This window comes from Falco punctatus (assembly GCF_963210335.1).
Source record: "Falco punctatus genome assembly, chromosome: 19".
Lineage (NCBI taxonomy): Eukaryota > Metazoa > Chordata > Aves > Falconiformes > Falconidae > Falco > Falco punctatus.
Window position 1 is genome coordinate 5,664,889 of NC_137599.1, and position 23,804 is coordinate 5,688,692.

The 23,804-nt window shown below is 43.3% G+C and overlaps 1 protein-coding gene across 2 annotated transcripts in view; it reads left to right on the forward strand.

Annotated features, from left to right (window-relative positions):
* The window catches only part of MAP3K3 (mitogen-activated protein kinase kinase kinase 3), a 39,559-nt gene continuing 15,755 nt past the window's right edge, over positions 1-23,804 (forward strand). The window contains exons 1-7 of one of the 2 annotated variants that reach the window (XM_080369311.1): positions 1-421; positions 6,839-6,960; positions 7,285-7,374; positions 10,475-10,515; positions 14,635-14,734; positions 16,026-16,139; positions 19,542-19,665. In XM_080369311.1, coding sequence (XP_080225437.1) covers positions 418-421; positions 6,839-6,960; positions 7,285-7,374; positions 10,475-10,515; positions 14,635-14,734; positions 16,026-16,139; positions 19,542-19,665 — 595 coding nt within the window. In that variant the 5' untranslated portion in view covers positions 1-417. The remainder of the gene's footprint in view (positions 422-6,838; positions 6,961-7,284; positions 7,375-10,474; positions 10,516-14,634; positions 14,735-16,025; positions 16,140-19,541; positions 19,666-23,804) is intronic. The other variant, XM_080369310.1, reaches the window with a different exon arrangement.

Below are 23,804 nucleotides of genomic sequence, written 5' to 3' on the forward strand. Positions count from 1 at the left end.
GTAGCCGGCGAGGCGGGCGGCGGCGACGTTCGCACGCCCATTGGCGAACGGCGCCGTCGGGTGGGTGGCTCGGCGGCTCGGATTGGCAGGCGGCGGCGGGTCGGCCCCTGTGATTGGCAGGCGGCGGCGGCGGGTGCGCGGCGGCCGCCGAGCGGTTTGTTTTGCTGGCGGCCCGGGCGCCCTGTGGCGGCGGCGGAGGGGAGCGACCGGGACCGCCCGTGCCCCCTCCCACCCCCGCCGCCGCGCCGGCACCCGGAGCGCGGCCGCCGGAAGGAGGCGGCGGCGGCGCGGGCCTGGGAATGTGGCGGCGGCTGTGAGCCCTCCCCCTCGGCCCGGCCGCCATGGAGCCGCGGCGGTGACAGCCCCGTTCCCTCAGCGCGCCGCCGCCCGCCGGGCGCGGGCCCACCGCCCGCCGAGATGGGTGAGAGCCGCTGCGCGGGTCGGGAGCTCCCCGCGATGTGGGCCGGGGGGCAGCGGGCTGAGGGAGCCGAACGCGAGCGGGGCTGGGGGGGGGCGGCCTCGGCGCTGCGGCCGCCCCCGTCCCTCGGGCCGGCTGGGCCTGCGGCCTCCGGCGGGCCCGGTCCCGCTGCCCCGGCCTGCTTCTGCGCCCCGGGCAGCAGCGCGGCTGCGAGGGGCTTCTTTCAAATCGTGAGGAGGCCCCCGGTGCTGCGACCGCGGGCGCGGAGCCCCGGCCCCGCCGCGCAGGCACCCCCGGCCCCGCGCTCAGGCAGCTGCCGGCCGGGCTGCGTGAGGGGTTCGGGCGGGGGGGCTGGGGCCTCTGCCGCAGCTGCTCAGAGCCCGGTTGCCCGTCGGTAAGACGGGAATTTACGTGCTTAAATTGAATTAGGAAAACTTCTACCGTGGTATTAATTGCAGCTTGGGAGTCTGTCAAAATAGGGTTTTTTTTCTCTGTGAAGCTTCCAGTGGGTTCTCATTCGCCATAATTAACCCAGACGGCGACACATACCAGCAAGCAGAGGAGCCGGTGGAGCGCTCTATCCAGAGTAAAATGCTGCTCTCAGAAGTTGCTGTCACTGAACCTGAATGATCACTTCTTTTGGACTGTGTGTCCTGTATAAGGAACTGCTTATGGCGATGGGAGTGTGTGTGTGTTTGTATTACCTAGTTCTCCTTTCCCTTTAAAAATGGGTTTCGTGTACTTAGAATTAAAAGGTTATTTTCTGTAAGCCAGAACTTACTCCTATTTGCTTATTAGCCAGGGGGTTACTACTGCTGTCATAAGTGCGGAGTTGCATGGTTTTGTGGGCTGCAACTTCAGTGTTTCCTTCCTACAACTAAGTTTAGTTTTCCAAGACTGTCCTTCATTATTTAGTCAGTATGCTAATTAGTTGCTTATATGGTAAATTCACAAAGCATTGTTAATGCAGTACTTTTGCTTTGAGCAACAACTTTATTTCCTCTGTACTCTGCTTAAATTTTGTAAATACAACAGATTGATGCAGATCCATCAGTAGGCTTCTCTTTCATAAAGACAGGGATAGTATTATTTGGTCTGTATCTTCTCGAAAGGAGCCAGCCAGGTAGTACAGAAGCTTAAAATAGCAGAGAAGGAAGAAGCTGGATTTCCATGGAAGTGTTTTCCAACGGCAATTGGATATGTGTTGGTAAACATGTGAGCACAGAATGAAAAAAGTACAGTTTTGTGGGCAGCTCCACCGTAGTGTTGCATGCTCGTGTTGTATCATGGTATGGCTGCAAGCAGATCGCTCATAATAGGGAAGGTCTAAATTCATTAGGTAGTTGTGATCAAATAGTCTAATTAATAATGGGTAACAGGCTGTATCCCACTCCGCTTTTCTTCCATCTTGTTTTTTGTATAGTAGCCTGAAAGCTGCGTGGGGTGGCTGACAGTGAGAGCTTGATATCACGGTGTGTCATAGCTCCTCTGGCGCAGCTGAAGCTCGCTGCGAGCGATTCTCTGGCCCTTTACAGTAGGTGCTGTGGCGGAGGTTTGTTTCCTTACAGAGAGCTCCTTGGCAGCGTTTAAAATACAGATACCTGCTTCTAATACAGAGAAATCCACATCTATCTGTGAACTGGAGGGGAGAGCAGAGTTCGGACTGGATGATGCGTGGCAGGCCTAGACGAAACGCGCGCTGCAGGCCCAGCTGCAGTTGAGTCTTTCCCTCGATCTGCTCTTTTTTCCTGCCTGTGTCACTTCCTTCCCTTGGCTCGCACACGCACCCATGGCCGAGCATGGAGCTCCCGGCTGTAGCGGTGGTGACACTCCCGGTGCGCCGTGGGGGAGGGGAGCAGGGCTGCGCTGGCAGGTTAGGACCAGCTTAAATCCCAACCTATATTTTTTTTTTTTTTGTGGCTGGGAAGAGGTACCCCAAATACACACCGCATGTGCCAGGTTCATAGAGAAGTGCCGATTTCTCTTTTAAGCCTGCAAACCAGGTCACTTGCAGTTTCCTAAAAATCGGGCAGAACAGCATCTTGTTACCACTAAGACTGTCCGCAGTGAAGGACTCAAAATTTAAGCTTTTTCAAAAACTTTTCTCAGAGCTTTAAGCCATACTCGGTTTGTCTGCCTCACTTGTGAAATTCACTCATTGCCCCTGGATCTGCCGATCACTTGCGCAAACAATCAGCTGTGCTGCTGTGGTGGCAGGGAACAAACACGCACCTACTTGTTCACTTCTTTTCTTTTTGAAACAAATGTGGCATCGTGTCTTCTATTATCATGCTATATAAAATAGCATCCTGGTTTACAGGGGTTTACAGACTTCCTGTTTTTACCAATGTGCAGATGCTTTTACTGTTTGAACTTCATGATTTTTTTTCAAAACTGTTTCCATTTCGGTCACAGCAAATACACTGACTTGCTGAGACCTGTGTAAGAAGCTGTGTGTTAGTTGAAATAAATGCTTTATGTAGAGGAATAGCTTTCTCTGTGAGTAGCAGTTCCCTTTTATCGATGTTGTAAAAATCCTTGAGTGTAGTTTTTAAAACATGAAAAGCATTTCCTGGACAACATCTTTCCCGCACAAAGCAGAACTGTGTTTCCCAGACCTACTGGAGACCTAGCAAAACAGGGTCTCTCAGTGCGCTTCAAAAGTCGCTTCATTTTCATTTGTAGTAACTTTTGCATTGTGTGATTGATGTGATGCTGCTGCACGTGCTTCTTTAAAGTTGATCTATGCAAATCCTCTATTTTGATGGAAATAAAGAAGTATTCATGCTTCTCAACATTAAATCTAGTGCAGTGCTATCCTAACTGGAAACATTTTTTCCCTGCACAAGCTTCAGATCAATATTTGACGTTTACGTTTTGAAAAGATTCATACTCCATCATTTCCTACCTCACCAACACAGGGATGAATTACAGAGTGTATGTTTTGGTACCGGGGAGCCCATAGCTCAGTGCATAGCTATAATAAAACGTATGATCACGTAAGGTTCAGATGCACCTGAAGTTGTTCCATCAGCCTTTGCTAGTACATTACGTGTTTCTTTTTGCGTGGATGCAAGTAAGGTTTCAGCATTAGCGATTGCCTATGGAGGAAGCTGAGTTTACAGCAAGAGACAGACCTTGCATGCACTAACGGGTTTAGACACTTGGCAGGTGCTGCCCTTAAGAGTTTAATGTCTTAGCACATTGTAAATTCACAAGTTGCCTTAGCTAATAAATAAATACACCCTGTAGCTGAGCTACAGTCTTTATTAAGAGATGCGTTACTGGTTAGATGCCTGTCCTCTTTGCCCACTTCCTCATTCACATGGGACACTGTAAACCTGACTTTATACACTGCCTGGGCTTTGGGATCAAAACACCTGTAGCCAACAACTGCATCGATCCTTATTTTCAAGTGATGTGCCATACTGTTCAGATGTGAGTTTTTATTCACAGACATGCTCTTTGATTGACTTGATTTCTTGTCGTGAGTGCTTAAGTTATAAACTGCTTTCATAGCTGTTTTTGCTTCTTGCCCAAAGGAACTCTGCCAAGACAAGCTCTTCTTCATCCTCCTGATATCTGGCCAAACCCAAACTGCACTGTAGTGGAAAACTTGTATCCCAGCTCTTCACAGCGTGTTTTGGGTGGTAGGCGCTCCAGAGATATGCCAGTCCATAATTTGTAATGTTTTGTCGTGCAAAGTTACTGTCTTTGTCTGCCAGGTGACTCAAAGGCTATGCTTAATATCAAACAAGATTAAAGAATAAGAGTAAATTAGAGACACTCTAGTAAGGTAAAAGGTTAAATGTTCATATGTAAAGTTGGAAACAATTCAAAAAAACAAAACAAAACAAAAAGTTGTGCTGTTAGCTACCTGGAACTTTAACTTCATTCACAACTGTGTTTTCACATTTTCCTCCCACAAGGGGTTACTTAGTGCTGAGATAGATCCTAGCAATTATTTCCTTTGGCTGATGTGCTTTTCAAAAAGCAACCTCTTGCTTTGGTTGTGTTACTTATACCCCTTGCTTCTTCTGCATGCAGTTGGAATTTCAAGGAGTACTCTCCCTCCTGCACTAACCACAATGTAGTTATTGTCTCATTTGGCTTGTCTTGGACAGCAGCGATTTGGTGGGTTTTGATTTTGGGGTTTTTAAAATAACTTTATTTGCTCTGCTCTGCTTTCCTTTTTTAAGGGTTTTACTCTTAATTAACACCTTCTGCAAATGCAGCGGGAGATTTCTTTCCATTCTCCTCTGTCGCCTGGCCTAGGTCTGATGTCTCTGTTTTTCGGGAATACATGTTGAAGGCCATAGTGGAAGTGCCGCTGCTCTAGTGTTAGTACTAAAGCAGACCTTCTGGGCAGAAACTATTGGTCTTACGAAAAATAATGTTAGTGTGACTTCTGTTCTGACTGGTGGGTTTTTAGCTGTTGCCCCCTTACAAATAGGTATATTTTTTTTCCCCCTTTTTGCTTCTAAATTTTGGTAGCGTTCACTCCCTGTGTGCTTGCGAAGCTGTATATGTCCCACATCTGTCATCTTCAGGCGTTGCGAAAATCTAGTTTGTTATTCAGACATTAATTATGAGCCCAGTCTTCTGCATAAAATATAAGCTGGCTTCTTTTAGAGACACTCATGAACAAATGCATAACATGAAATGGGAGAAACAAATAGTCCCAATGAGTCCCTTTTACAGAGAAATACTGATGTAAGACAGTCCGTCATTTAACGTACCCAGGACAACATGTACAAATGAAAGCCATTACCCATCCAGAGCAGTGCCACGAGTCACAAACGAGTGTGTAGCCATGCTGGGTTTCTAAAATGAAGTTTCGGTTATTTACAAAACTGCTTCAAAAATGTTCATTTGAATTTGAACACACTGGAGTGATGTGTTTGTGGGCGCAGGGAAGAAAGGAGGAACCTAGCATATCAAGCAGTGCACACCTGATACACTGTCGTATGAGTAGGGTTGTGATAATTTCATCTATGCATGACCTGTTCACATCACTTCCAAAAGTCTGAATTGTCCAAAAAATAAATAATAAATAAATAAAAAAAGCTTTACATCCAAACCCGGTGGTCAAGTCCAACCAGACTCTTTTAGAAAGGGCACATTCTTCTGGGCATGTTCAGAGCTGATCCAATCACTGCTTCAAATTTCATGCCTAAATTATGCCTCGCTATCGGGAAGGATTTAACTGGACCTATTATTTGCAAGGAAACAACGCTTTATCCCTGAAAGCTCTTTGAGTCTTTGTATGTGAGACAACAGCCCAGCAATCCAGTAGGCAGAAGGGTGCCAACCGCAGATCCTCTGCGTGATCGCATCGCTGGGGGCCCAGTGCCTGGGAGCAAAGAGGCTGGTGCAGTCGCCTTTGTGAACCACACTTCACGTGTCGACTTTTTCTACCTTTTGCAGTATCAAGGAATTTAGGATTGTTATGCTTGAAAAAGCAAAGGAATATTCGCACTAGCTTTTAGACACCTTTATGCTAGCAATCCGTCACAGCTCAGCTACGATGCGTTTTTCTCCTTTTGTCTTTTTTTTTTCTCTAGACTTCATACAAATTTCTGCTAAATATCACTTCTCTCTTCAAAACTAACAAGAAATTGAAGAACACTTTAAATTGATTACATCAGGAGTCTTAGCTTCAGAAAGTAATTTTCAGTCAGTAGTATGTATAAGAAAAATTTCAGCTTATCTTGTTTTATTTTCCTGCATTTGCAAGGAGCCTGGAGTTGAACCTGCTGCATTGCAGTCTGCCAGCAGACAGCGTTCTTAATGCTGTGTGATTTGAATCTGTTCAGTAGATCTTGAAATCTCATAAAATGGTTTGAACTTTGTTCCATCAGCGTGTTTTGGGGGAAGAGAGGAATGTGTTGGGGAAATCGGTGCAAGTGGATTTGTATGCAGAGATATTCTGAGATGACTCTTTGTCCAGATTTTCATTTTTCTCTCTACTGGCTGTGGTTTGTTCCACTAGCAAGCAAGAATTCTAAGTTAACAGGATATAAAATTGGAAAGAACAGATTCTTACCAGGTTTTCCTTGGCAGAAGCACATCACTTTGCCCCTCCTAAATGATCTATGATGATCTAGCAAACCTGCCCAAGCTGTAGTTTGTTGTGAAGCCGTTTTAACAGAACTAGAGGCTGGGGATATTTATTCTGAATCTTCCTATGGCCAGATCCATTTGTGGCATTGGATAAATGACTTAAAATGTAATCCGTCTTTTTACTACTTCGTGATATTAGCTAAAGTCTGGGGTTTTTATGGCTACATGAAATTACAGTGTATTTGCAAAGATCCTAAAAAGGATTTCCGTTTTGTGAGTCAGCAGAAAACAAGTGGGGAAGTGTTATGGCCAATACTCACCCAGGTGACTTACTGCTAAAATTCTTGTGCATCACAGATGAACAAGAGGCCTTGAAATCCATCATGAAGGACCTGGTAGCACTCCAGATGAGCCGACGTCACAGACTGACTGGATATGATACCATGAAGAACAAAGACGCTGCTCACTCCAACAAACAGGTAAGGGGCCATGCGGTGCCTCCCTGCAATCCTTCCCTGGAGGCCGAGGGCCCGCTGCCGGTGTCGTGCCTGGCACTTCTGGCAGCTGCAGCATCACCGGTGGGTTAGCTGCCTGTTCGTGCTCTGGCTGCGTTGCCAACACTTACCGTTATGGACTAGGGAGGGTAGAGTTGATAATTTGCGACATCTTGGTATTCTGCCTTCCCCCTATGTGTGTTTCTGATGGGGTTCGGTCTGCCTAGATTCGCTAAAAAGTTTACCAAGTGATTTTCTGGTTTCACGAGCATATCACCATTTTCTTAAATGACTTTATTATTTTTAAAGAAAAAACACAGTGCCAGCAGTCCACCCCTCTTGGGCAGCCCTGCAATAACAAACCAGTGTGCCTCTGCAGTGGAAGAAAAAAAAATTCCGGTAAGAAAACTGGCTTCCTATTCAATATTAGCATTTATAAATTAGGGTCATGTTTTAAAGTTGTGTGCAGTGACCTTTGTAGAATGCGTTTAAGCAGGTGTGGGAGGCCAGGAAAGCTTTTCCTTTACTGACTGTGTCATGAAGTAGCAGTATGATGCGCTTCTCATTGTAATGGAAATGATACTTAAATTTGAAGCAGGGAACTGAGAAGCATAATGATGAAAAGGAAACAAGTATTTCCATTTCTGATGTGGAAGGAGGCCGCTGCAGTTTAAAGCTGCATAAAGCAGTCTGTTGGATAGCGAGCTAATGCTGGTCTCGTCTTCACATGATTCAGACCGCATGTGAATACAGAGTGAAGATCCTGATAAAAGGTAATCAAACTGAGGTTGATCCAAGAACAGCAAAGGAGATTGCCTGAAAGGACTGGCGTTAGTGAAAGGGTGACAAACCTTGCTTCAGGGAAAAAGGAAGCAGCTATTTGCAGGTGTCTGACGAGAGGCAGCGTCCTTGATGGGGAGGGTGGTCTGGAGTTACCTAGTTGCATGTCGCATGAAGACAGGTTTGAAACTAACCCTTATTTTTGGGTATGGGGATGTGAAGTCTGCTTTTTCAAAAGAAATACTTTTCCCAGGGTAGTAAGTGGCAGGGTCAATACTTGAAAGTCTCTGTAGGTTTGTTTGACATTGCTAGAGACTCTTTTTGTCATAAAGAAAACTATTGCATTGACTTTCTGGCAGGAAGAAAGCACAGAATAATATTGCTCTGTCAGTAGGTGCTGCATGTCATTTGAACGAAATACTTCAACACAAAAGCAACAATTTCAGTCAAGAATTGTTTTTCCATTGTGGTCTTAAAAAATTAAATTGAGTTACTGGCAGTTAGACTGATGTTAACAGAGAACTTGCCTGTATCAGTAAAATAACTCTTTCCGGTTTTATTCCTATTACAGGCTTAAGCTTTCTGGAGCAGGCTTTAAAGTTCATGTCTGTCTCTTCCTTATGCTTTGTCTGCTCATAATCTACTTGTTCAGCTGGGATCTGGGATTTCCTCGAATGGGCTGGACAAGTCTGTAGATGGAGTAGTACAAAATCCTTTCCAAATCACTTTGAAACATAAATCAGAGATGTCTTAAATCAAGATCTGTAATCGTTATTTATGATACCACATCACGGAACTGGAATGCCAAAGTACTAAACTTGGATTTGCTTTCTTAGTCATCTCTCAGGACAGTTCATGTGAGTTGCTTCTAAGAAGTTGTTTAAATAGGTGACAGGTTCACTGTTTTCAAAGGAAACAAAAAGCACTAGATGTTTAACTCTTCTAGGTTCTTTCTGAAATATAAACACGAAGATCACTTTGAATACCTTTTCTTAGATCTTTGAAAAAGAAACACGAATGGCTAGTGTCTGATCCTTTTGGAAAAATCATCAGGATATACAGGCCAAATTCTATCCCTCCTTCCCTTTGTTACAAATTACGGGTTTGAAAGTATGCAGTGGAGTGGAGAAAGGTGTTTCAGTTTGCTTAGGTACCAGCGAGCTGAAGAAAGGTTTCCAAAGAGCCCTGAGGATCTTTTAACGTTGTCTAATTTTAATTAGCAAGGGCTTTGTCACTTAGCTGTTTCATGACCTAAAACGCATCTTGAGGTAAAATTTAATCTGAAAAATTACTTTAATTCAATTTCATCCAAGCAGTCCTATTTAGTTTCCTTGGACTGGGCTACTAAGAATAGTATAGCATTTGAAAAAAAAAAAATATCCAGAGCCTTCCATCCCTGAAATTCCTAACATAAAGGGGTCATTTCTCCATCCATTATGTCTAAGAAACAGGTGGTTCATAAGTAGTTGGAAAGTTCATTATTCCTGTGCTGTCTGTTGCATTTTTCCCCATACTCTTCAGTTAAAACGAGTTCTCCAAAACTTGCTTCATTTTGGTGTCATACTAGAGTAAGTTCTTTCTCTTCCCACCTCTGACAACATGTCCTTGTTAAAGCGAGGTGTAAATTACCCACCTGCAGATGATTGCTCTGCTTGGGAAGCTCGTTTGTCATGCTCGATTCTGCACCTACAGTACGGCTGCAGGAATACTGTGTACTTGCAGTGATTGCATGGTCCCTTTGAACTGCATTCTTGACCACTAGGTCTGCCAGATACTTCCTCTAGCTAAAGAGCATTTCCTGGCCACGTTTTTTTTGAAGTTCCTAGATCTATGATTGCCTATTGTCTGAGGCTTTCACAGATGGCTTAATCTATTCCAATCACATAAATTGTGCGGCAGAAATTATGGAGTCTTATCAGAGCAGATTTTTCCCTTTTATTTTTATCTTTGTGACCTAAATTGGGATTTCAACTTTGATCTCCAGAGTTGAAAGTTCAGCATGTTGACTCTTCCGTGCCACATCGCATCTTTTTAAGTTTACAGTGAAATGCACAGGTTGTGCCATTAGTGCTTTTAACCATCTGCCAGATACAGATGATGACCCCTTTGCACTTTAAAAGAGGACATATAGTTAACTTGTTTGTAACTTCAGCCCCTGAAATTCAAACTATGCATTTTTGCAAAAGGAGAGATTTAGTCTGTGTCTTAAGAATAGAGAACGTAGCACATTCCCTGTGTGTCTTTTTTTTTTTTTTTGTCATAAAAGAAAATGTGCTTGCTTTGAGAATGCACAAAGAAAGAAAATCAGCTTCAGTTCAGATGAATATGCAGATGGACTCAATTTCAGATTTTTGCCATGCAGTGATAAAAATAGATTAATTTTCCTTAAAGTATATTTCAGTGTCCTCTGTTTAATTGACAGTTAAGAAAAATTACAAGTTTTTACCCGTTTGCTTCTCTTGCTGCTTTAGCAATTTCTTCGTTTTTCATGCTGCTGTGTTTACATGTCAGCCACTTGTTGGCCATGGTCTGCTTCAGCTTCCATGGAGAAAGTTAATTAGACTTGTGTTCTGGTAGCCTTGTAAGGAGTTGATGCCAACTGCAATCACAAATTGACCTGCTTTGTGTTTGGGCCTTAAAATCATGTTATATCCATTTGTCTACTGTTATGCATGCCCAAGTTTCACTGTAAATTAAACTTTTGTTCTTTCTTCTGCAGAATGATGTAAGGATAAAGTTTGAACATAACGGGGAAAGACGGTAAGTCTGTCTTCACTATGATTCTTTGCTTAGTAGAATAATACAGTCATCAGTAATTTAGGTTAAATATTTTGTTGGCTTCACTTTCGTTGTTCTTGAATGAAAAACACACAGTAAAGGCAATAGCAAACAGGTTATACTCAACTTGTTATTTTTAAATAAAATACATAAATAAAAAACAACTGGTTATTTTTAAAAATCAGTGTGTCATGCAATACTTCCCTTTGATTTATTTTCATATTATCTGTTTGTAAGTGAATTGCAGTAATATTAAAAAAGCTGTCCAGCCTGAAAGAAATTCAGTCTGATAGCCTTGTTTCAGATATGTTCCCTTTTTGTTTCATTTAACTAATACCAAATGAAACTGATCAAATTAGCGTCATTCTTTTCTAGTTTCTCATTTCCTGATGACCTACACTATCACTGTCCTGCTGTGACTGAGCAAAAGATACAGCAAGTGAAGATTTTTTTTCATTGGTGTAAAAGTTTCTTTGTTGTTTCCTCTGATACTTGGTTTTGAGAGACAATATTTTGCAAAAAAAGACCCCAGAATTAACTGAACTAAGATTTTTGGTGTTTACAGTATTGTTTACAATGGATAAAATTGTCTAGATGTTTCAAAGTAGGTCTTGAGAAGCCCCCTATTTGCCATCTAATTGAGAGAAACTCTCAGTCCATTTGTGGCGGTTCGGTGTGTGTGAGCGTACAGGAAGGCTCCAGGCTTGTTTGCAGCCTCTTGTTTGCAGGCTGCTCTTGAGCTCTTGCTGAGGGGGCAAAAAGGATCTTGATGCTAGGTTCCAGTTGTCTTTTTTTTTTGAAGAAATTAATTGGATTGTAAGCAGGAGTTCATATGCTATCTTTCACAGATATCCTATGGGAATCCTTTTGTTTCTCCCATCCCAGACAGTACTTTCAGTGTGAAGTAGTTCACAGTTCCATGATAAAACGCAAATTTAATGTGGATAATACAACAGCACAAGTTGTATGTAGTGATGCTAATAGCCTGTTCCTAGCAAAGGTTACTGGCTGGGATGCTTAAGCTCCTCCTCAAGTATCCTCCTTTGTCAGATTTAGGGATTTTTGCTAAAACAGAAAAGCAGAGGCATTCCTTGGTAAAGCAGGCAATAGAGAATAATTTGTAAAGTCTTCCTCAAAAATTGAACTGTTTCATTCACCAAAGTCCTACATGGTGAATTCCATCAGTAAAAGTACCCGGACTTTTGGTTGCTCAAATTGAAATTTAAAAAGTAATCGTAGCTGCTGCCTTTGTCAGCCATATCTTCTCAGCTCTCTGCTGTGTCAGAGGCATTGTGTGGGCTACAACAGAACCACTGTGTGACATGGCACAATTTCTTGTGATACCGTGTTAGCACAAGGTAACTCGGAAGCAAAATCTTGTCACCACAGTCCTGTCATCTTGTATGTCTTCTGCCTGAGTGCATTTAAGATGGCACAGAGCTCAGGAGAGAAGAAAGGGTTTTTTTTCTGAAGTAACATTAAAATGAAAAGGTTGATTGTGTGTTAGTCTAATTATGCAGTTACGCTCGCCTGAATTCCCCATTCCCAAAGTGGTATGCAGTTACAGACAGCAAGCTTGCACCGAGAATGTAAGTGTGTGTGCTTGGTTTCAGAGGAGCTGCCAGATCTAACCACAAATATTTAAGGTGGTCAGGCAGGAATGGGCTCCTTAAACCCTGCAGTCCATGATTTTGTGTTAGAAGAGTGCACGGAGTTTTTAAACTAATAGAATTTGTGGCACCTGAGAACAGCTCTGCTTTTTAATGCACTGAGTGTAGAATGGAAGCCTTTATAAGGGGCTTCAGCTCAACTGAGAGCTAAATTACATTTGTACGGTGCCAGAGTACTGTAATTTCATGGATGGATTTCTTAGTAATATGTCGAAAATGTTATTGTGGGCTGCTTCTTAACAAGGACAATTATTTCTAAATAGCTGAATGTTGTAGGTCTGGTATTAAGATGAACCGTTCCTGGGAAGGGGCTAAGGAAGCAAACTAGCACTAGATCTATTTAAAACAAAAGCTGCATGTCGTGAAAGGATACCGAGTGCTGGCGAAGCAGGCTGGATGGATGGCCTGGAAACTAAGCCTTCTATCCAAAGCACGCGTTCAGCACCAGCTCGTGTGAGCTGCCCCAGGGGTGATTCAGGGTTTCACTGAGCTCAGAGAGTTGCCCCTGTGAGCAAGATAGGTCTTGAGTGTCTGTGGTCCGTTCAGGTTGTCTTACTTCAGCCTGATGGCAGAATTCGTGAGGAGTGCTAACAATCAGGTTTTTTATGGCGGTGTTTCAGCTATGCCAAAGCAGAGTTGTTTCAAGTTCCAGCGGTGGGGTGAGCAGCTATCGCCGTGGGCTGGTAGCTCGCAGAAGGCTGGTGGCTGTCAGCTGTGTCCCAGCGCTGTTTGTTGAACTCGCCGGGAGTGGAGACGCAGCGTGGTCTCATGGGCTGTGGAAGCAGATGGCGAGAAGTCTGGTTTCAGGAGCCCGAAGGCAGGAACCACCAGCCATCTGGGCCTTGTGCAGTCAGGATATGGAAAGTAGGTTGCTGAGCTGAGCAGCAGACGTCCTTGGTTTGCTAGAACAGTGGGTCGTAAACTATAGTTCACGTTTGGATCCTCCAGCTCTTGACCCAGGGTATTTTACTTGCTAATTCTTCTGAAGAGGGTAAAAATCATCCTTTTCCATAGCTGTCAAGGTAGCAACTTTCTGAGTACTTGGCAACTTCCTACAGAAGAACATTCCAGCAAAACAAACAGTTTTAGATGCTTTGCTGGAACTTCGTGTTAGTACTTTGCCTAAAACATGAGTGTTTCTATCCCAAGGGAGGCAAAACAGTAATAAAAGCAAGCAAAAGTACACTGTCATTTTCTGAAAAGCATGTGTGTGCCACAGGATTCTGCAGGGTTCCCCGGGGACGGCTCTGCCTGTTGCCATTTTGGATTTCTTGAGGCCATTTGTGCCATTCAACTGGTGAGGAAATGGCTGCGTGCTAGAACTGGGGGTTTGGTGTGTCCCAAGCTCTGGGCTAAGGGAAAGTGATTAGAATAATTTACATCTGTGCATGTTTTGTGTGTCTGTCGGTCAGTGAAGGTGCCCAGAGATGCATTACTTAGGGAAAATAACTGGTGAGGGAGGAAGCATGAGAGAATGAGACTGATCTGTCTTATGTGAATATTCTGTCTTGCATATCTGTCTTACATGCATATTCTGAATTATGGCAAGTCAGCTGTGCCACTGCTGTTACAACTGAAGCAGCATTTAAGTTTTGATCTATTTGGCCTCTAATTTTTTTTTTAAAAAAGGCTTTGCTTTGCTTTTTTTTTTTTTTTCAATAAAGCAAGCCCTGAGTGACAAATGGTTGCACAGTTACAGTTAGATTTGTCCTCAGCTCTTGAATAAAAGTCCCTGCTGTGTTGCCCAGGATTTGAAGGATCACTGCAGAGACAGCGCAGTGAGCCTGTGATTCAGATGTCCGGAGGTGTTTGACTTGAGCATGCAGAGCGCTGACATGGACCTAATGTCACAGGCCACCTTTGGGAAAGAGGGTTTTCAGGTTCCTTTGTGTCCTCCGGCTGATACCGTTCTTCAGGAGCTCGGGACTGGCTTTGTTGTGGGAATGTTTGTCGAAACCTTTCAACTGGAACGCATTTTGGAAATTTTCAGGGAGTGAGTTTTGAGTTCAGATACTGGAGTACTTAAACCAAAAACTTTTTTGTTCTTTGGGCCTTCTGTGGCTTTTAATTCAACTCTGACTGAATGTATTTGTGTTTTGTGCACGAGGCAGTATTCTTTAAGCCAAAGTGCATAAGAGATTTGTATCCTGTTATGTGAAAGACATTTATTCAGTAAAGGATACTTTCCTATGCAGGGTCAAAGGCATTCTGTTTGAAATCTTCAGCTGAATATTGCATTTTGACAAACCATTTGGAAATGGGTCATAGATCAAGAATTCCTTGCTGAAATAATTAATTCAAATCAGAAAAGTTCATTGGCTGCTTGAGGATGAACGGAGAACATTCAAATGTGTTTTTAATGGTTCAGCCATCTGATTTGATTGCATTTTCAGTATCTCTGAATTCAGTCCGTGATTCTCTTTTGTTCCAGAATTATCCCATTTGTCCGTCCTGTGCGCTATGAAGATGTGCAGCAGAAAGTGAAAACAGCCTTTGGCCAGCCACTGGACCTCCACTACATGAACAATGAGGTACAGAACGTTGTTATCGGTGCTCGGGACATGTAACGCTCTCTCTGGATGACACCTCCTTTTTCTGTCCCAAATTCTGTACCCATACATTTAATTTTCAGTTCTTCCCTCTAATACGAACCATAGTTGAATCACTCTGCTCCAGAGGAAAACATGCTGATACTGACAAAACATCGCACCGATGTGTGTATTGTATGAACATCAGCACCTTGCTTCCTTGTACTGGTATTGTTTGGGAGACTCTCTTGGGGAAGTAAAAAAAGGTATTTGAGGTATTTTGACTGCTAAAAGCAACTATTGCGGGCCAATAAATATAGAGTCTGAGGGCTGCAGGCAGTCCCAGAGTAATTTCTTCAGCTGCCCGATAGCAGAGTCGGGATTGTTGGTGGTGTTTGACCGCTGACCAGGAGCAGCCAGCCAGCCAGTTGTAACAGATTTACCTCCTGCTGGCCGCAACCTCTCTGCTTATTGCCCAGCTATTAGGCAAACAAGGGGAGCTAGAGCACAGGGGAGGCTCTCTGGTATGAGATGCCGCAGGGGGGCTGTGGGCACTGTCATTGCTAAAAGAAAGTGGCATGAGGAGTAGCATTTTGTTAATAATCTGAAGTATTTTGTTGGCTTTCTCACTCTGGTCACCCTGGCTTCTCCTTTGATTTTTTTTGTTGTGGTTTTGCCTTCCTGCTGTTTGGGGCTACATCCCTAATGAGAGATGCAAAACTCCATTCACCAGCAAGAGCCAGACAAAAATGAAAGGGGTTCTTCAGTGTTAATAGCATTCACTTTTCGATTTGTGAGTGGGCTGTAGAATAGAGGGTGTCTGAGCATAATTTTTGGGGTCTTACTAGCAAGTTTCAAATTCTTTGATTCCCTCTTTCAGAGTCTTAATCGTCTTCATACTAGTATCATAAACCAAACTTTCACTTGATCGTTAGGTCTGGATTCAGAAGTATTCCGAGACAGTGTTCTCATCAGTGAATCAGGGGCTTGTCTCTGACTTGTTCTTTGCAAACAACACATTCAGGCAGCAATTAATGTTTTTGTACGTGGTGCCTTAGGGAAATTTGCATAGGGTCAGCCATTTCTCTGATGGTACGGGAGAAAAACCTTGTTAAAAAGGACAGTGAGACAGCATTTTAATAAAAATTTGTGGAATAAGTGAGCAATCAGAATCCCATCTTATATTCTGATTATTTTTTTCTTTTTCTAATTTTTGCTTAAATACCTATTGTGGATGTAGACTTAGTTTTCCTGTCTTTTCTAATGATTTTTTTCCCTGTTCTTTATTTTGCAGCTGTCTATTCCTTTGAAAAATCAAGATGACCTGGATAAAGCAGTAGATCTCTTGGACCGAAGCTCTAATGTGAAAAGCCTTAGAATATTATTGCTGTCTCAGGACAGAAACCATGTAGGTAACAGCTTCTGTGACTGCAGCAAAATGAAGGTTTTTACCCTTAAGTCTCTGAAACACAATGGTGGCCTCATCTGAGAGCAGCAGGGATTAGTAAAATCAGTCTCCACAGACACGAATGCATATGTTTATCCTCTTTGCTTTGGCTTAGCTATAGGTATCTCTCTATATTGGGTTTTTTTCCTGTCTTCAGCAGCTGCTTGGGACTAAAATATTGCAGCTTTTTAAGCTGTAATGTGAAGGCCGTTTTATATCAAGTACCCAATGACTGTTCAGAAAACAGTTAATGAGTTTGGTTCACAGGGATTTTTTTTTACCTTTGATTAATAGCACACTGTTGAAAGTGCATGTAATTATCTTGCGTTTAAGAAAGCACAGGTTGTCCTTGAAGACAAGCTATTAGCACTTTTTTCCTGGGTGAGAAGCCTAAGGACAGCTGCCAATGATTTTTCAGGTCTGTAGCCTAATGCATTGAATCCAGCCTTAGTCTGTAGAAATTTAAGTTGCTTTTAGCTAATAATGGTGTATTCACACCTAAGGTGAGTTTGATAGTGTCTTGGTTCACTTTCCTATACCACAGATGGCTGTGGCATTGGATGTCAGTGTAGTTTGTACTTTTCAGCAGAAATGATCGTAACATCAGAAATAAATCTTTTAAGTCAAGCTCCCAGAGATGCCAGTTTCAGACAGTGAATTGAACTGAAAGCTGAAGAGGGCAGAAAGGGTCAGAAGTTTCCCTTATTCCTTATCTGTGACTGAAGATCTTTGTTCACTCAACCCGTGTCTTTTGTTTAGAATTAAGGTCATACAGCTTTTCAAGCCAGAGACCTTAATAATCCTTAGATATTTTATTTACAAATTACCAAATTCTCTTGAAAGGTATGAAAGTTACTCTGTCTTGAAAGCTCTGTTGCTAATAGCTTGTCAGTCTTGCTTGTTCATCCCTATTCAAGTTCTGCAGGCTGTGAGCTCAAACTCTTGAAATAATCACACCTGTAATTCTTGGAACTGTCAGGAGAACTTAAGTACACATCTCATTATTTTTGAATTTGATAATATATGTTAACAGAAATACAGAAACCCTTCAGGAGCGTTAACAGCCCTTTCCCAAATGACTGGATGCCAAAAGCTGGAAAAGTGTAGGAGGGGATGATGCTGTTCCTTGTCCTATGCCCTTTCCCTAAGCATTTGTTGGTGGCTGTTCTGAAGACAAAACTTGGCAAGAGGGGCCTTCGGGCTGACCTAGCGTAGTCAGGCTTTGTTCTGTGTTGTCAGGAAACAGTCTGTAGAAGGTGGCCTCAATTTTTGGTATAAAACTGTAAAACGATCCTGGTTTACAGCCCTCTCTTAATTTTGGTGTCTTCAAACTGCAAACCAGATGTTAAATGATACTACCTAAACTTTACATAAGCCACTTAGAGTAAACGCTTGGTAAACCTCATCCCTCCACCAGCTAATAGCCAGTACTGTGGTGTTGTCCTTTTATTCGCTGTTTTTTCCTCTTTTGCTCAAAGCAGAAACAAACAGCAAAGTCTTCAGTAAGTGCCACTGTTTCCCCCCTCTCCTTCGACTTCCTCTCCAGCTCTGAGTTGCCTGACAGGAGAGCCCTGCATGTGATAAAGCAAAAGCCCACAAGTCTGAAGGAGGTTACTTGGCTGCATGATCTCATCCCACTGAGGGAGCGGGAAGCATTATTTTTCCTGAAGTACAGGATGCAGATTTTGTTTTGGTTGTGCTCTTTTCTTTTTCTGGGGATGGAAAGGTAATGCCGTGACTTTGGCACAAATATGTATATAAACCAAATCAACTTTACAGCAGTAGCTGTGTGACTAGTATTGAGAGCCCGTGCTTGTGAATAGCATTTATATTAATTTTCTTGTGCCTCACTTGTCCTTTCTTTGATCAAGCAACTCACTCCTGTTGTCAGTCCTTTCTTTCTGTTTAGCAACTAATGGGAAGAACTGGTTAAGTTGAACACCTAGAGTACTAAAGCCAGACTGTCCTCGTGAGTGGTGTGACCTCTGCACCCTTTATTCAGCTCCCATGGTTCTGTTCGTGGTAGAGTTGATGTAATTTAAATCAGGCTCCCTCCTCACTCTGTGCAAGGGTATGTGCTTATTAAATGAGCAACTATTCAATACTTCTGATTTTTTTTATTGTGTGGCCTCCTACCTTGTTGCTAGTTGTATTCAAATAATTTTCAGAAGTCAGAATTAATTTCCTTGGGATGCCTGTGGTTCTGTTCATCTCAATTAAATAAGTTAACATTAGTTACATTCTGTAATGCACAAGAGGAAGGGAATATTATATCCTCTTGTAAAGCTAGGTATTTTGGGACAAGAAGATTGAAATCAAAAGTGTCTACTAGTATTGAGCACGTGCTTTGACATGCATAGGACCTCATTTGTTTGAGGAAGGCAATTCGTAGTATTTCATATGTTCAGATTTTAGAGCACCATCCTCAGATAGCTGGAGTCCTGGTCAGCCTTCTGTTACGAGCCCGTGTTCCCTGTGCCATCTGCAGAGAGAGCACAGAGGGGTTACCTGCCTGAAGCTGCAGTCTAGATATTTCCAAGTGAGCACCCTCTGGAGTCTGAAGTGGCCTTGCAGTTTCAGGAGGCAGAGCTGTGCTCTGGGAACATCCTACTGCCTGAAGCTGCAAAATGTTTTTTGCAGTTCCTCTTCCTACAAAGCATGCTGGAGTTACCCCTTCTATCTTTCTCAATAGACTGGGGAGAAGTCCATTGACGTGTCTCCTTTTCATCTTCCTGCTTTGAATGAGATGGAGGCACTGTGCAAAAACGATCTTTTATTAGGTTATGTCTATGTAAGTTCAAGGAAGGATGAATGGAAGCAACACAGGCAGCATTCATCTTCACATCTCCAAATTCTTTGTGCTCTTAAACTCTCTAGAATTTATTTTCATTTAGATGGTCTGAATGGTCAGTTTACTTTATAAAGATTGTAGGGAGTCAGGTTGCTATCTAACCGCTTCTGACAGTGCAAGGTTTATAATTTATCTCTGCTGGCCAAGGTGGCTGATAGAAATTGTACGTTCTTCCGTGTTCTGATCTCAGTGAGTGATAGGAGCCCCATCTTGTTGGTTTCATAGGTAGCTGCTGATGGAAGACAAACATCGAGACTTGTAAATCCTGCATTCGATTTGAGGCTGGAGGGCAGCATCCTCTAGTTGTTCAACTCCTGTTTTACATCATAATTATAAAGCTTGCTCTTCTGATGCCTTTATTGTTTGTGTTCTGTGAAGTTAATAAGATTTCAAGCTCTAGAACTGTTTCTCAGCTACTTTCTTGCTACTAAACATGATATTTTTGAAACTGTGGCCAGACTGCTTGAGCTCCTCAGTCTCATTTTATTTTATTTATTTTTTATTTTACCCAGCAAAACAGTTCTTCACCCCATTCTGGACTGCCCAAACAAGTCAGGATTAAAACTTCCCAATCTGTGGGGGATGTGAGCACACCCTATCAGCAGCCAGAGCCCAGAAGTAGGCATCTGTCTGTCAGTGAGTATTTTTGCCACTTCTGCTTGTCTTTGTTTTGTGAAATGTATCTTTTGGGCACTAGTGTTTATGGTATAGCGTTTATGAATGCCACGAGAAACTGAAAGGTTATTCTAGGACAAGGCAGTTCATTTTCGAAAGCTCTTAATGTGTTTACAATAGAATGTTTCAAAGTTCCTTAGTAAGTTGTTGAACAGCTGAGGAGCTGCTGAAGGGGATGTCCTAAAGCCAGATTCATTGAGGTTAGAAATTTGGAAAGCTTACGTGGGTCCATTAAGCTTTTTATTTAGATTGGCAATTACAGTTCATGAAACCTAGATTTGAAATTTTTTTTATTTTTTTATGTTGGGCTTTGGAATCTGTCCTCACTCTTGTAATCAAGCATTTTACTAGTAGCACAGGAATTGTTACTGCATATCCAACGAGTGCCCTACATACGGAGTTCCCTAACCTTTCACTCTTGTAATTAGCAAATGAGTAGAGCACAAGGTTAATACCATAAGTGACTGGCACAGCTGCACAAAAGATAATGAGAAAAGTCAGAGTAGTACATACCTTTGTCTCTTTTCCTTTCTGTGAGCTTAGTGAACTCATGTTTAGTGGAAAGGTCCACGTAAGGCTCTGTAATTTTTATGTCTTCTGTCTGGTAGGTTTGTCTGAGTTGTCCCAATTTCTATGTTACAAGTCCCTGTATAACTCTGTGGTACTATTCAAAACTGTGGTAGATGGATACTCAAAGCTGTGAAATTTTTTTATGAAACACTAAAAGTGAAACTGCTTCAAAGACTTAGAAGTAAAAAAAAAAATAAATAAATCTGTGATTTAGAATCTGGCTCCTTGGTTGGAAAATTGGTGAGCAGTGAAAGAGCAGGAAGAAGGTGAGCAATCATACGGACCTGCAGTATGAAGGCTAGAGCCTAAGATGGTGTTCTGTTCAAATGACTTTTGCTTCAAAAGTGAGAAAAGCTAAATTTTTCTGGAAATGGAAGCAGAGGATGGCTGTGTTTGTTGCAGCAGCTAGTTTAGGGCTGGTCAGACCTGATGCTTCAGAGGACAGGTGCTGCGAATCACGAGGGCAGTGCTTGGAGCTGGGAATGTCAGAACTGTTTTGTTTCCGAGTTCTAAACCAGCTCCCTCTGTAGAAGAGGAGTGCTTCCATTTCACTGACTCTGTAAACTTGAGACATAATCATTATGGGATTTCAGATCGGTATTTGCAGTGCAATCTTAGTGTCAAATAATAAATCCAATTAAACTAGATCAGACAGTCTCCAGACAGTCTAAACCAGAGTCAGATCCACATTGTTCTGACCAAAGGTAATTGGGAGAGTAAGCTCAGTAGAGAAGGACTTGAACTAGTCCAGTAGTTCTCAATACTAGACTTGTCTAGCAAACCTGCTTGTATCCTGTCTAGCACCTGCTGATCCCCTTTTGTATAGTTTGCTTTTATCAAGCAGCAAACAAACAACGAAGTGCTGAAAGCTTGTGAAGTACGTGACTGAAACCGGGACAAAAAAAGAGTTCTCCTATCCTTTCTAGTTTGAAGTTAATATGAACAAAAAGAGCAACATTCCTCAGTCCCATGAAGAAGGCAGTGGTATCCATGCACATCTGAACACCACGTTTCTTTTTTCACTGACAAATTCAATGCCAAAAATATTTTGTTTAAAAAAAAATATATCTTTCTTCTTTATTGGCATTCTAAGGTATCCAAATAATAATGCCAAAGCTAACAGACTGTACCGAGTGCCTGTCATGGGTAAACTGTATAGTAATAAGGGGCCCCTTCTGTATCCCAGTTGTACAGACTCTCCTCTTATCCCAGCCTATGGATGCTTTCTGATTAGCCTGTCATTCGTCAATCAAGAAGGCATTGGGTTTATTTTCTGAACATGTCAAAGTACCAGACTGTTCCATTGTTAAGAGGTCCGGAATAGTTCCAGTTCTGTCAGAGGTCTGATAGTAATTTAGCAATAGCTCAGTCTTGAATCAATTTTTTCTTCCTTCTCTTTTCCTATCTTTGATTTGGAAAAGGAATGTACCCCTCTGTCCTAACTTTACAGAGACTTTCCTATTCATACCACCTCATGCAACGAAAGTCAAAAGCAGCATTCAACAAAAGTGGTTTGCATGCAGGAGATAATCTGTGTGTAGTTCCTGTCTTCTCAAGTGGACGGGCCTCAAGTCTGCTGTCACTAGTTCAGGGGTTTGGAAGTAAAGATAACTTTTATTAAAAAAAAAAAAAAAATGTTTCTAAGCATTCTGGCAGCATTTGTGTTTTTTCCACTCACTTCCTTTGATATACATTGATTTAGTGCCGACTTCCTTTTCCTGCCCAGTGATGGTGGCCTTTCCACAATAGCGGCTGGGCTGGTGCCAGCAGGGCTTGGGCTCCCTTTGGCCAGCCATGGCATTGTATCGGAAAGAGTGAAAGTGTGCTCCCGTGACTCAGTGCAGCCGCAAAGCACGCTCTCTTGTTTATCTCCACGCCAGTTGGCTTGTAATGTCACATGAGCCCTGCAGAGCGATTTGGAAAATCAGGTGGTAGCTCTAAGCAATAGATAATTTTTTTTTTTTTTAAAGCAGTTCACCCCCCAAGGCACTCTAAGCTGTGTCAGTGTTAGGGTTTTTTTCCTTCTGCAGTCTTCTAAAAGGCGTGTGCACTGGTTTTCAGTTAGCTTCTGCCAATGTTTGCCTTCACTCTTTATTACAATAACTTCTGTAGAAAATATTTTCCTTGGGAGAGTATTTGCTGATCTTTCATAGCACCTGAGTACACACAGTTAATTAAAGACAGTATCATAAAGAGCACAGCTTGAGAGCTGATCTTAAAATGCTGTCTTCGTGGATGACCTTGAGTAGATTGGCTGGACCACAGCATTTCTTGGAGCTCACAGCACGGCGTGGTGGGAGGTGCAGGTGGGTAGGTCACTGCAAAAAGGGATTTTGTATCTTCCTGTTTCTAAAGTATAATCTACTTTGAGATCTGCAAGGGGGGAAAAAAAAAATCCTGGGGGTGAAGTTTGTCCCAGTAGGCTGCACAACAGAAACTCTTCAGGTAGTACCATTAACTGATGAGTACAATGTTTTTCATAGAATCGTTTAGGTCGGAAAAGACCTTTGAGACCGTCGGGTCCGTCCCTTAACCCAGCAGGGCCAAGCCCACCGCTCAGCCGTGTCCCCAGGCACCGCATCCAGGTGTTCTTAAACACCCCCAGGGATGGTGATTCCACCCTCTCCCTGGGCAACTGGTTCCAATCCTTGACCACCCTTTGGGTGACAAAGTTTTTCCTAATGTCCAACCTAAACCTCCCCGGCACCACCTGACGCCGTTTCCTCTTGTCCTGTCGCTTGTTACCTGGGAGCAGAGACCCCCCCCTGCCTACAGCCCCCTGCCAGGCGGCTGCAGTGAGCAACCAGCCCCCCCAGCCTCCCCCTCTCCAGGCTGAGCGACCCCCATTCCCACAGCTGCTGCTCCTCAGCCCCAGCCCCTCTGTGTCCCTCTGGGAGTGAGGGGCCCGCAGCTGACCCCCGGGTGCGAGGGGCGGCCACACCAGCCCCGAGCACAGGGGGACGGTCACTGTCCCAGTCCTGCTGGCCACGCTACTTTGGATACAAGCCAGGATGCTGTTGACCTTCTTGGCCAACTGGGCGCACTGGGGGCTCACGTTCAGCCGGCTGTCAGCCAGCACCCCCAGGTCCTATTCCACTGGGCAGCTTTCCAGCCGCTCTGCCCCACGCCCGTAGCGTTACGTGGGGCTGTTGTGACCCAAGTGCAGGACCTGGCACTTGTTGGACCTCATACAGTTGGCCTCGGCCCATCTGTCCAGCCTGCCTAGATCCCCCCGCAGAGCCTTCCTGCCCTCCAGCAGGTGAACAGTCCCACCCAGCTGTCACCTGCAGACTTACTGAGGGTGCACTCAGTCCCCTCACTCAGGTCATCAGTAAACATTTTCTCATCCTTTGGCCCCGAAACATGCTCTCTGTCCATCTAGCTGTCTCATCTAATTAACGGAAATTGCAGAATTGACTTCCATGTGTTTTCAGCCAAACTGGTCATTCGGTTTTATTTTTCATGCAGTAAAACAGAAATTTTGGGATTATTTACAAAGGTAACAGTGCTCCCATGTGACGTTGAAATTG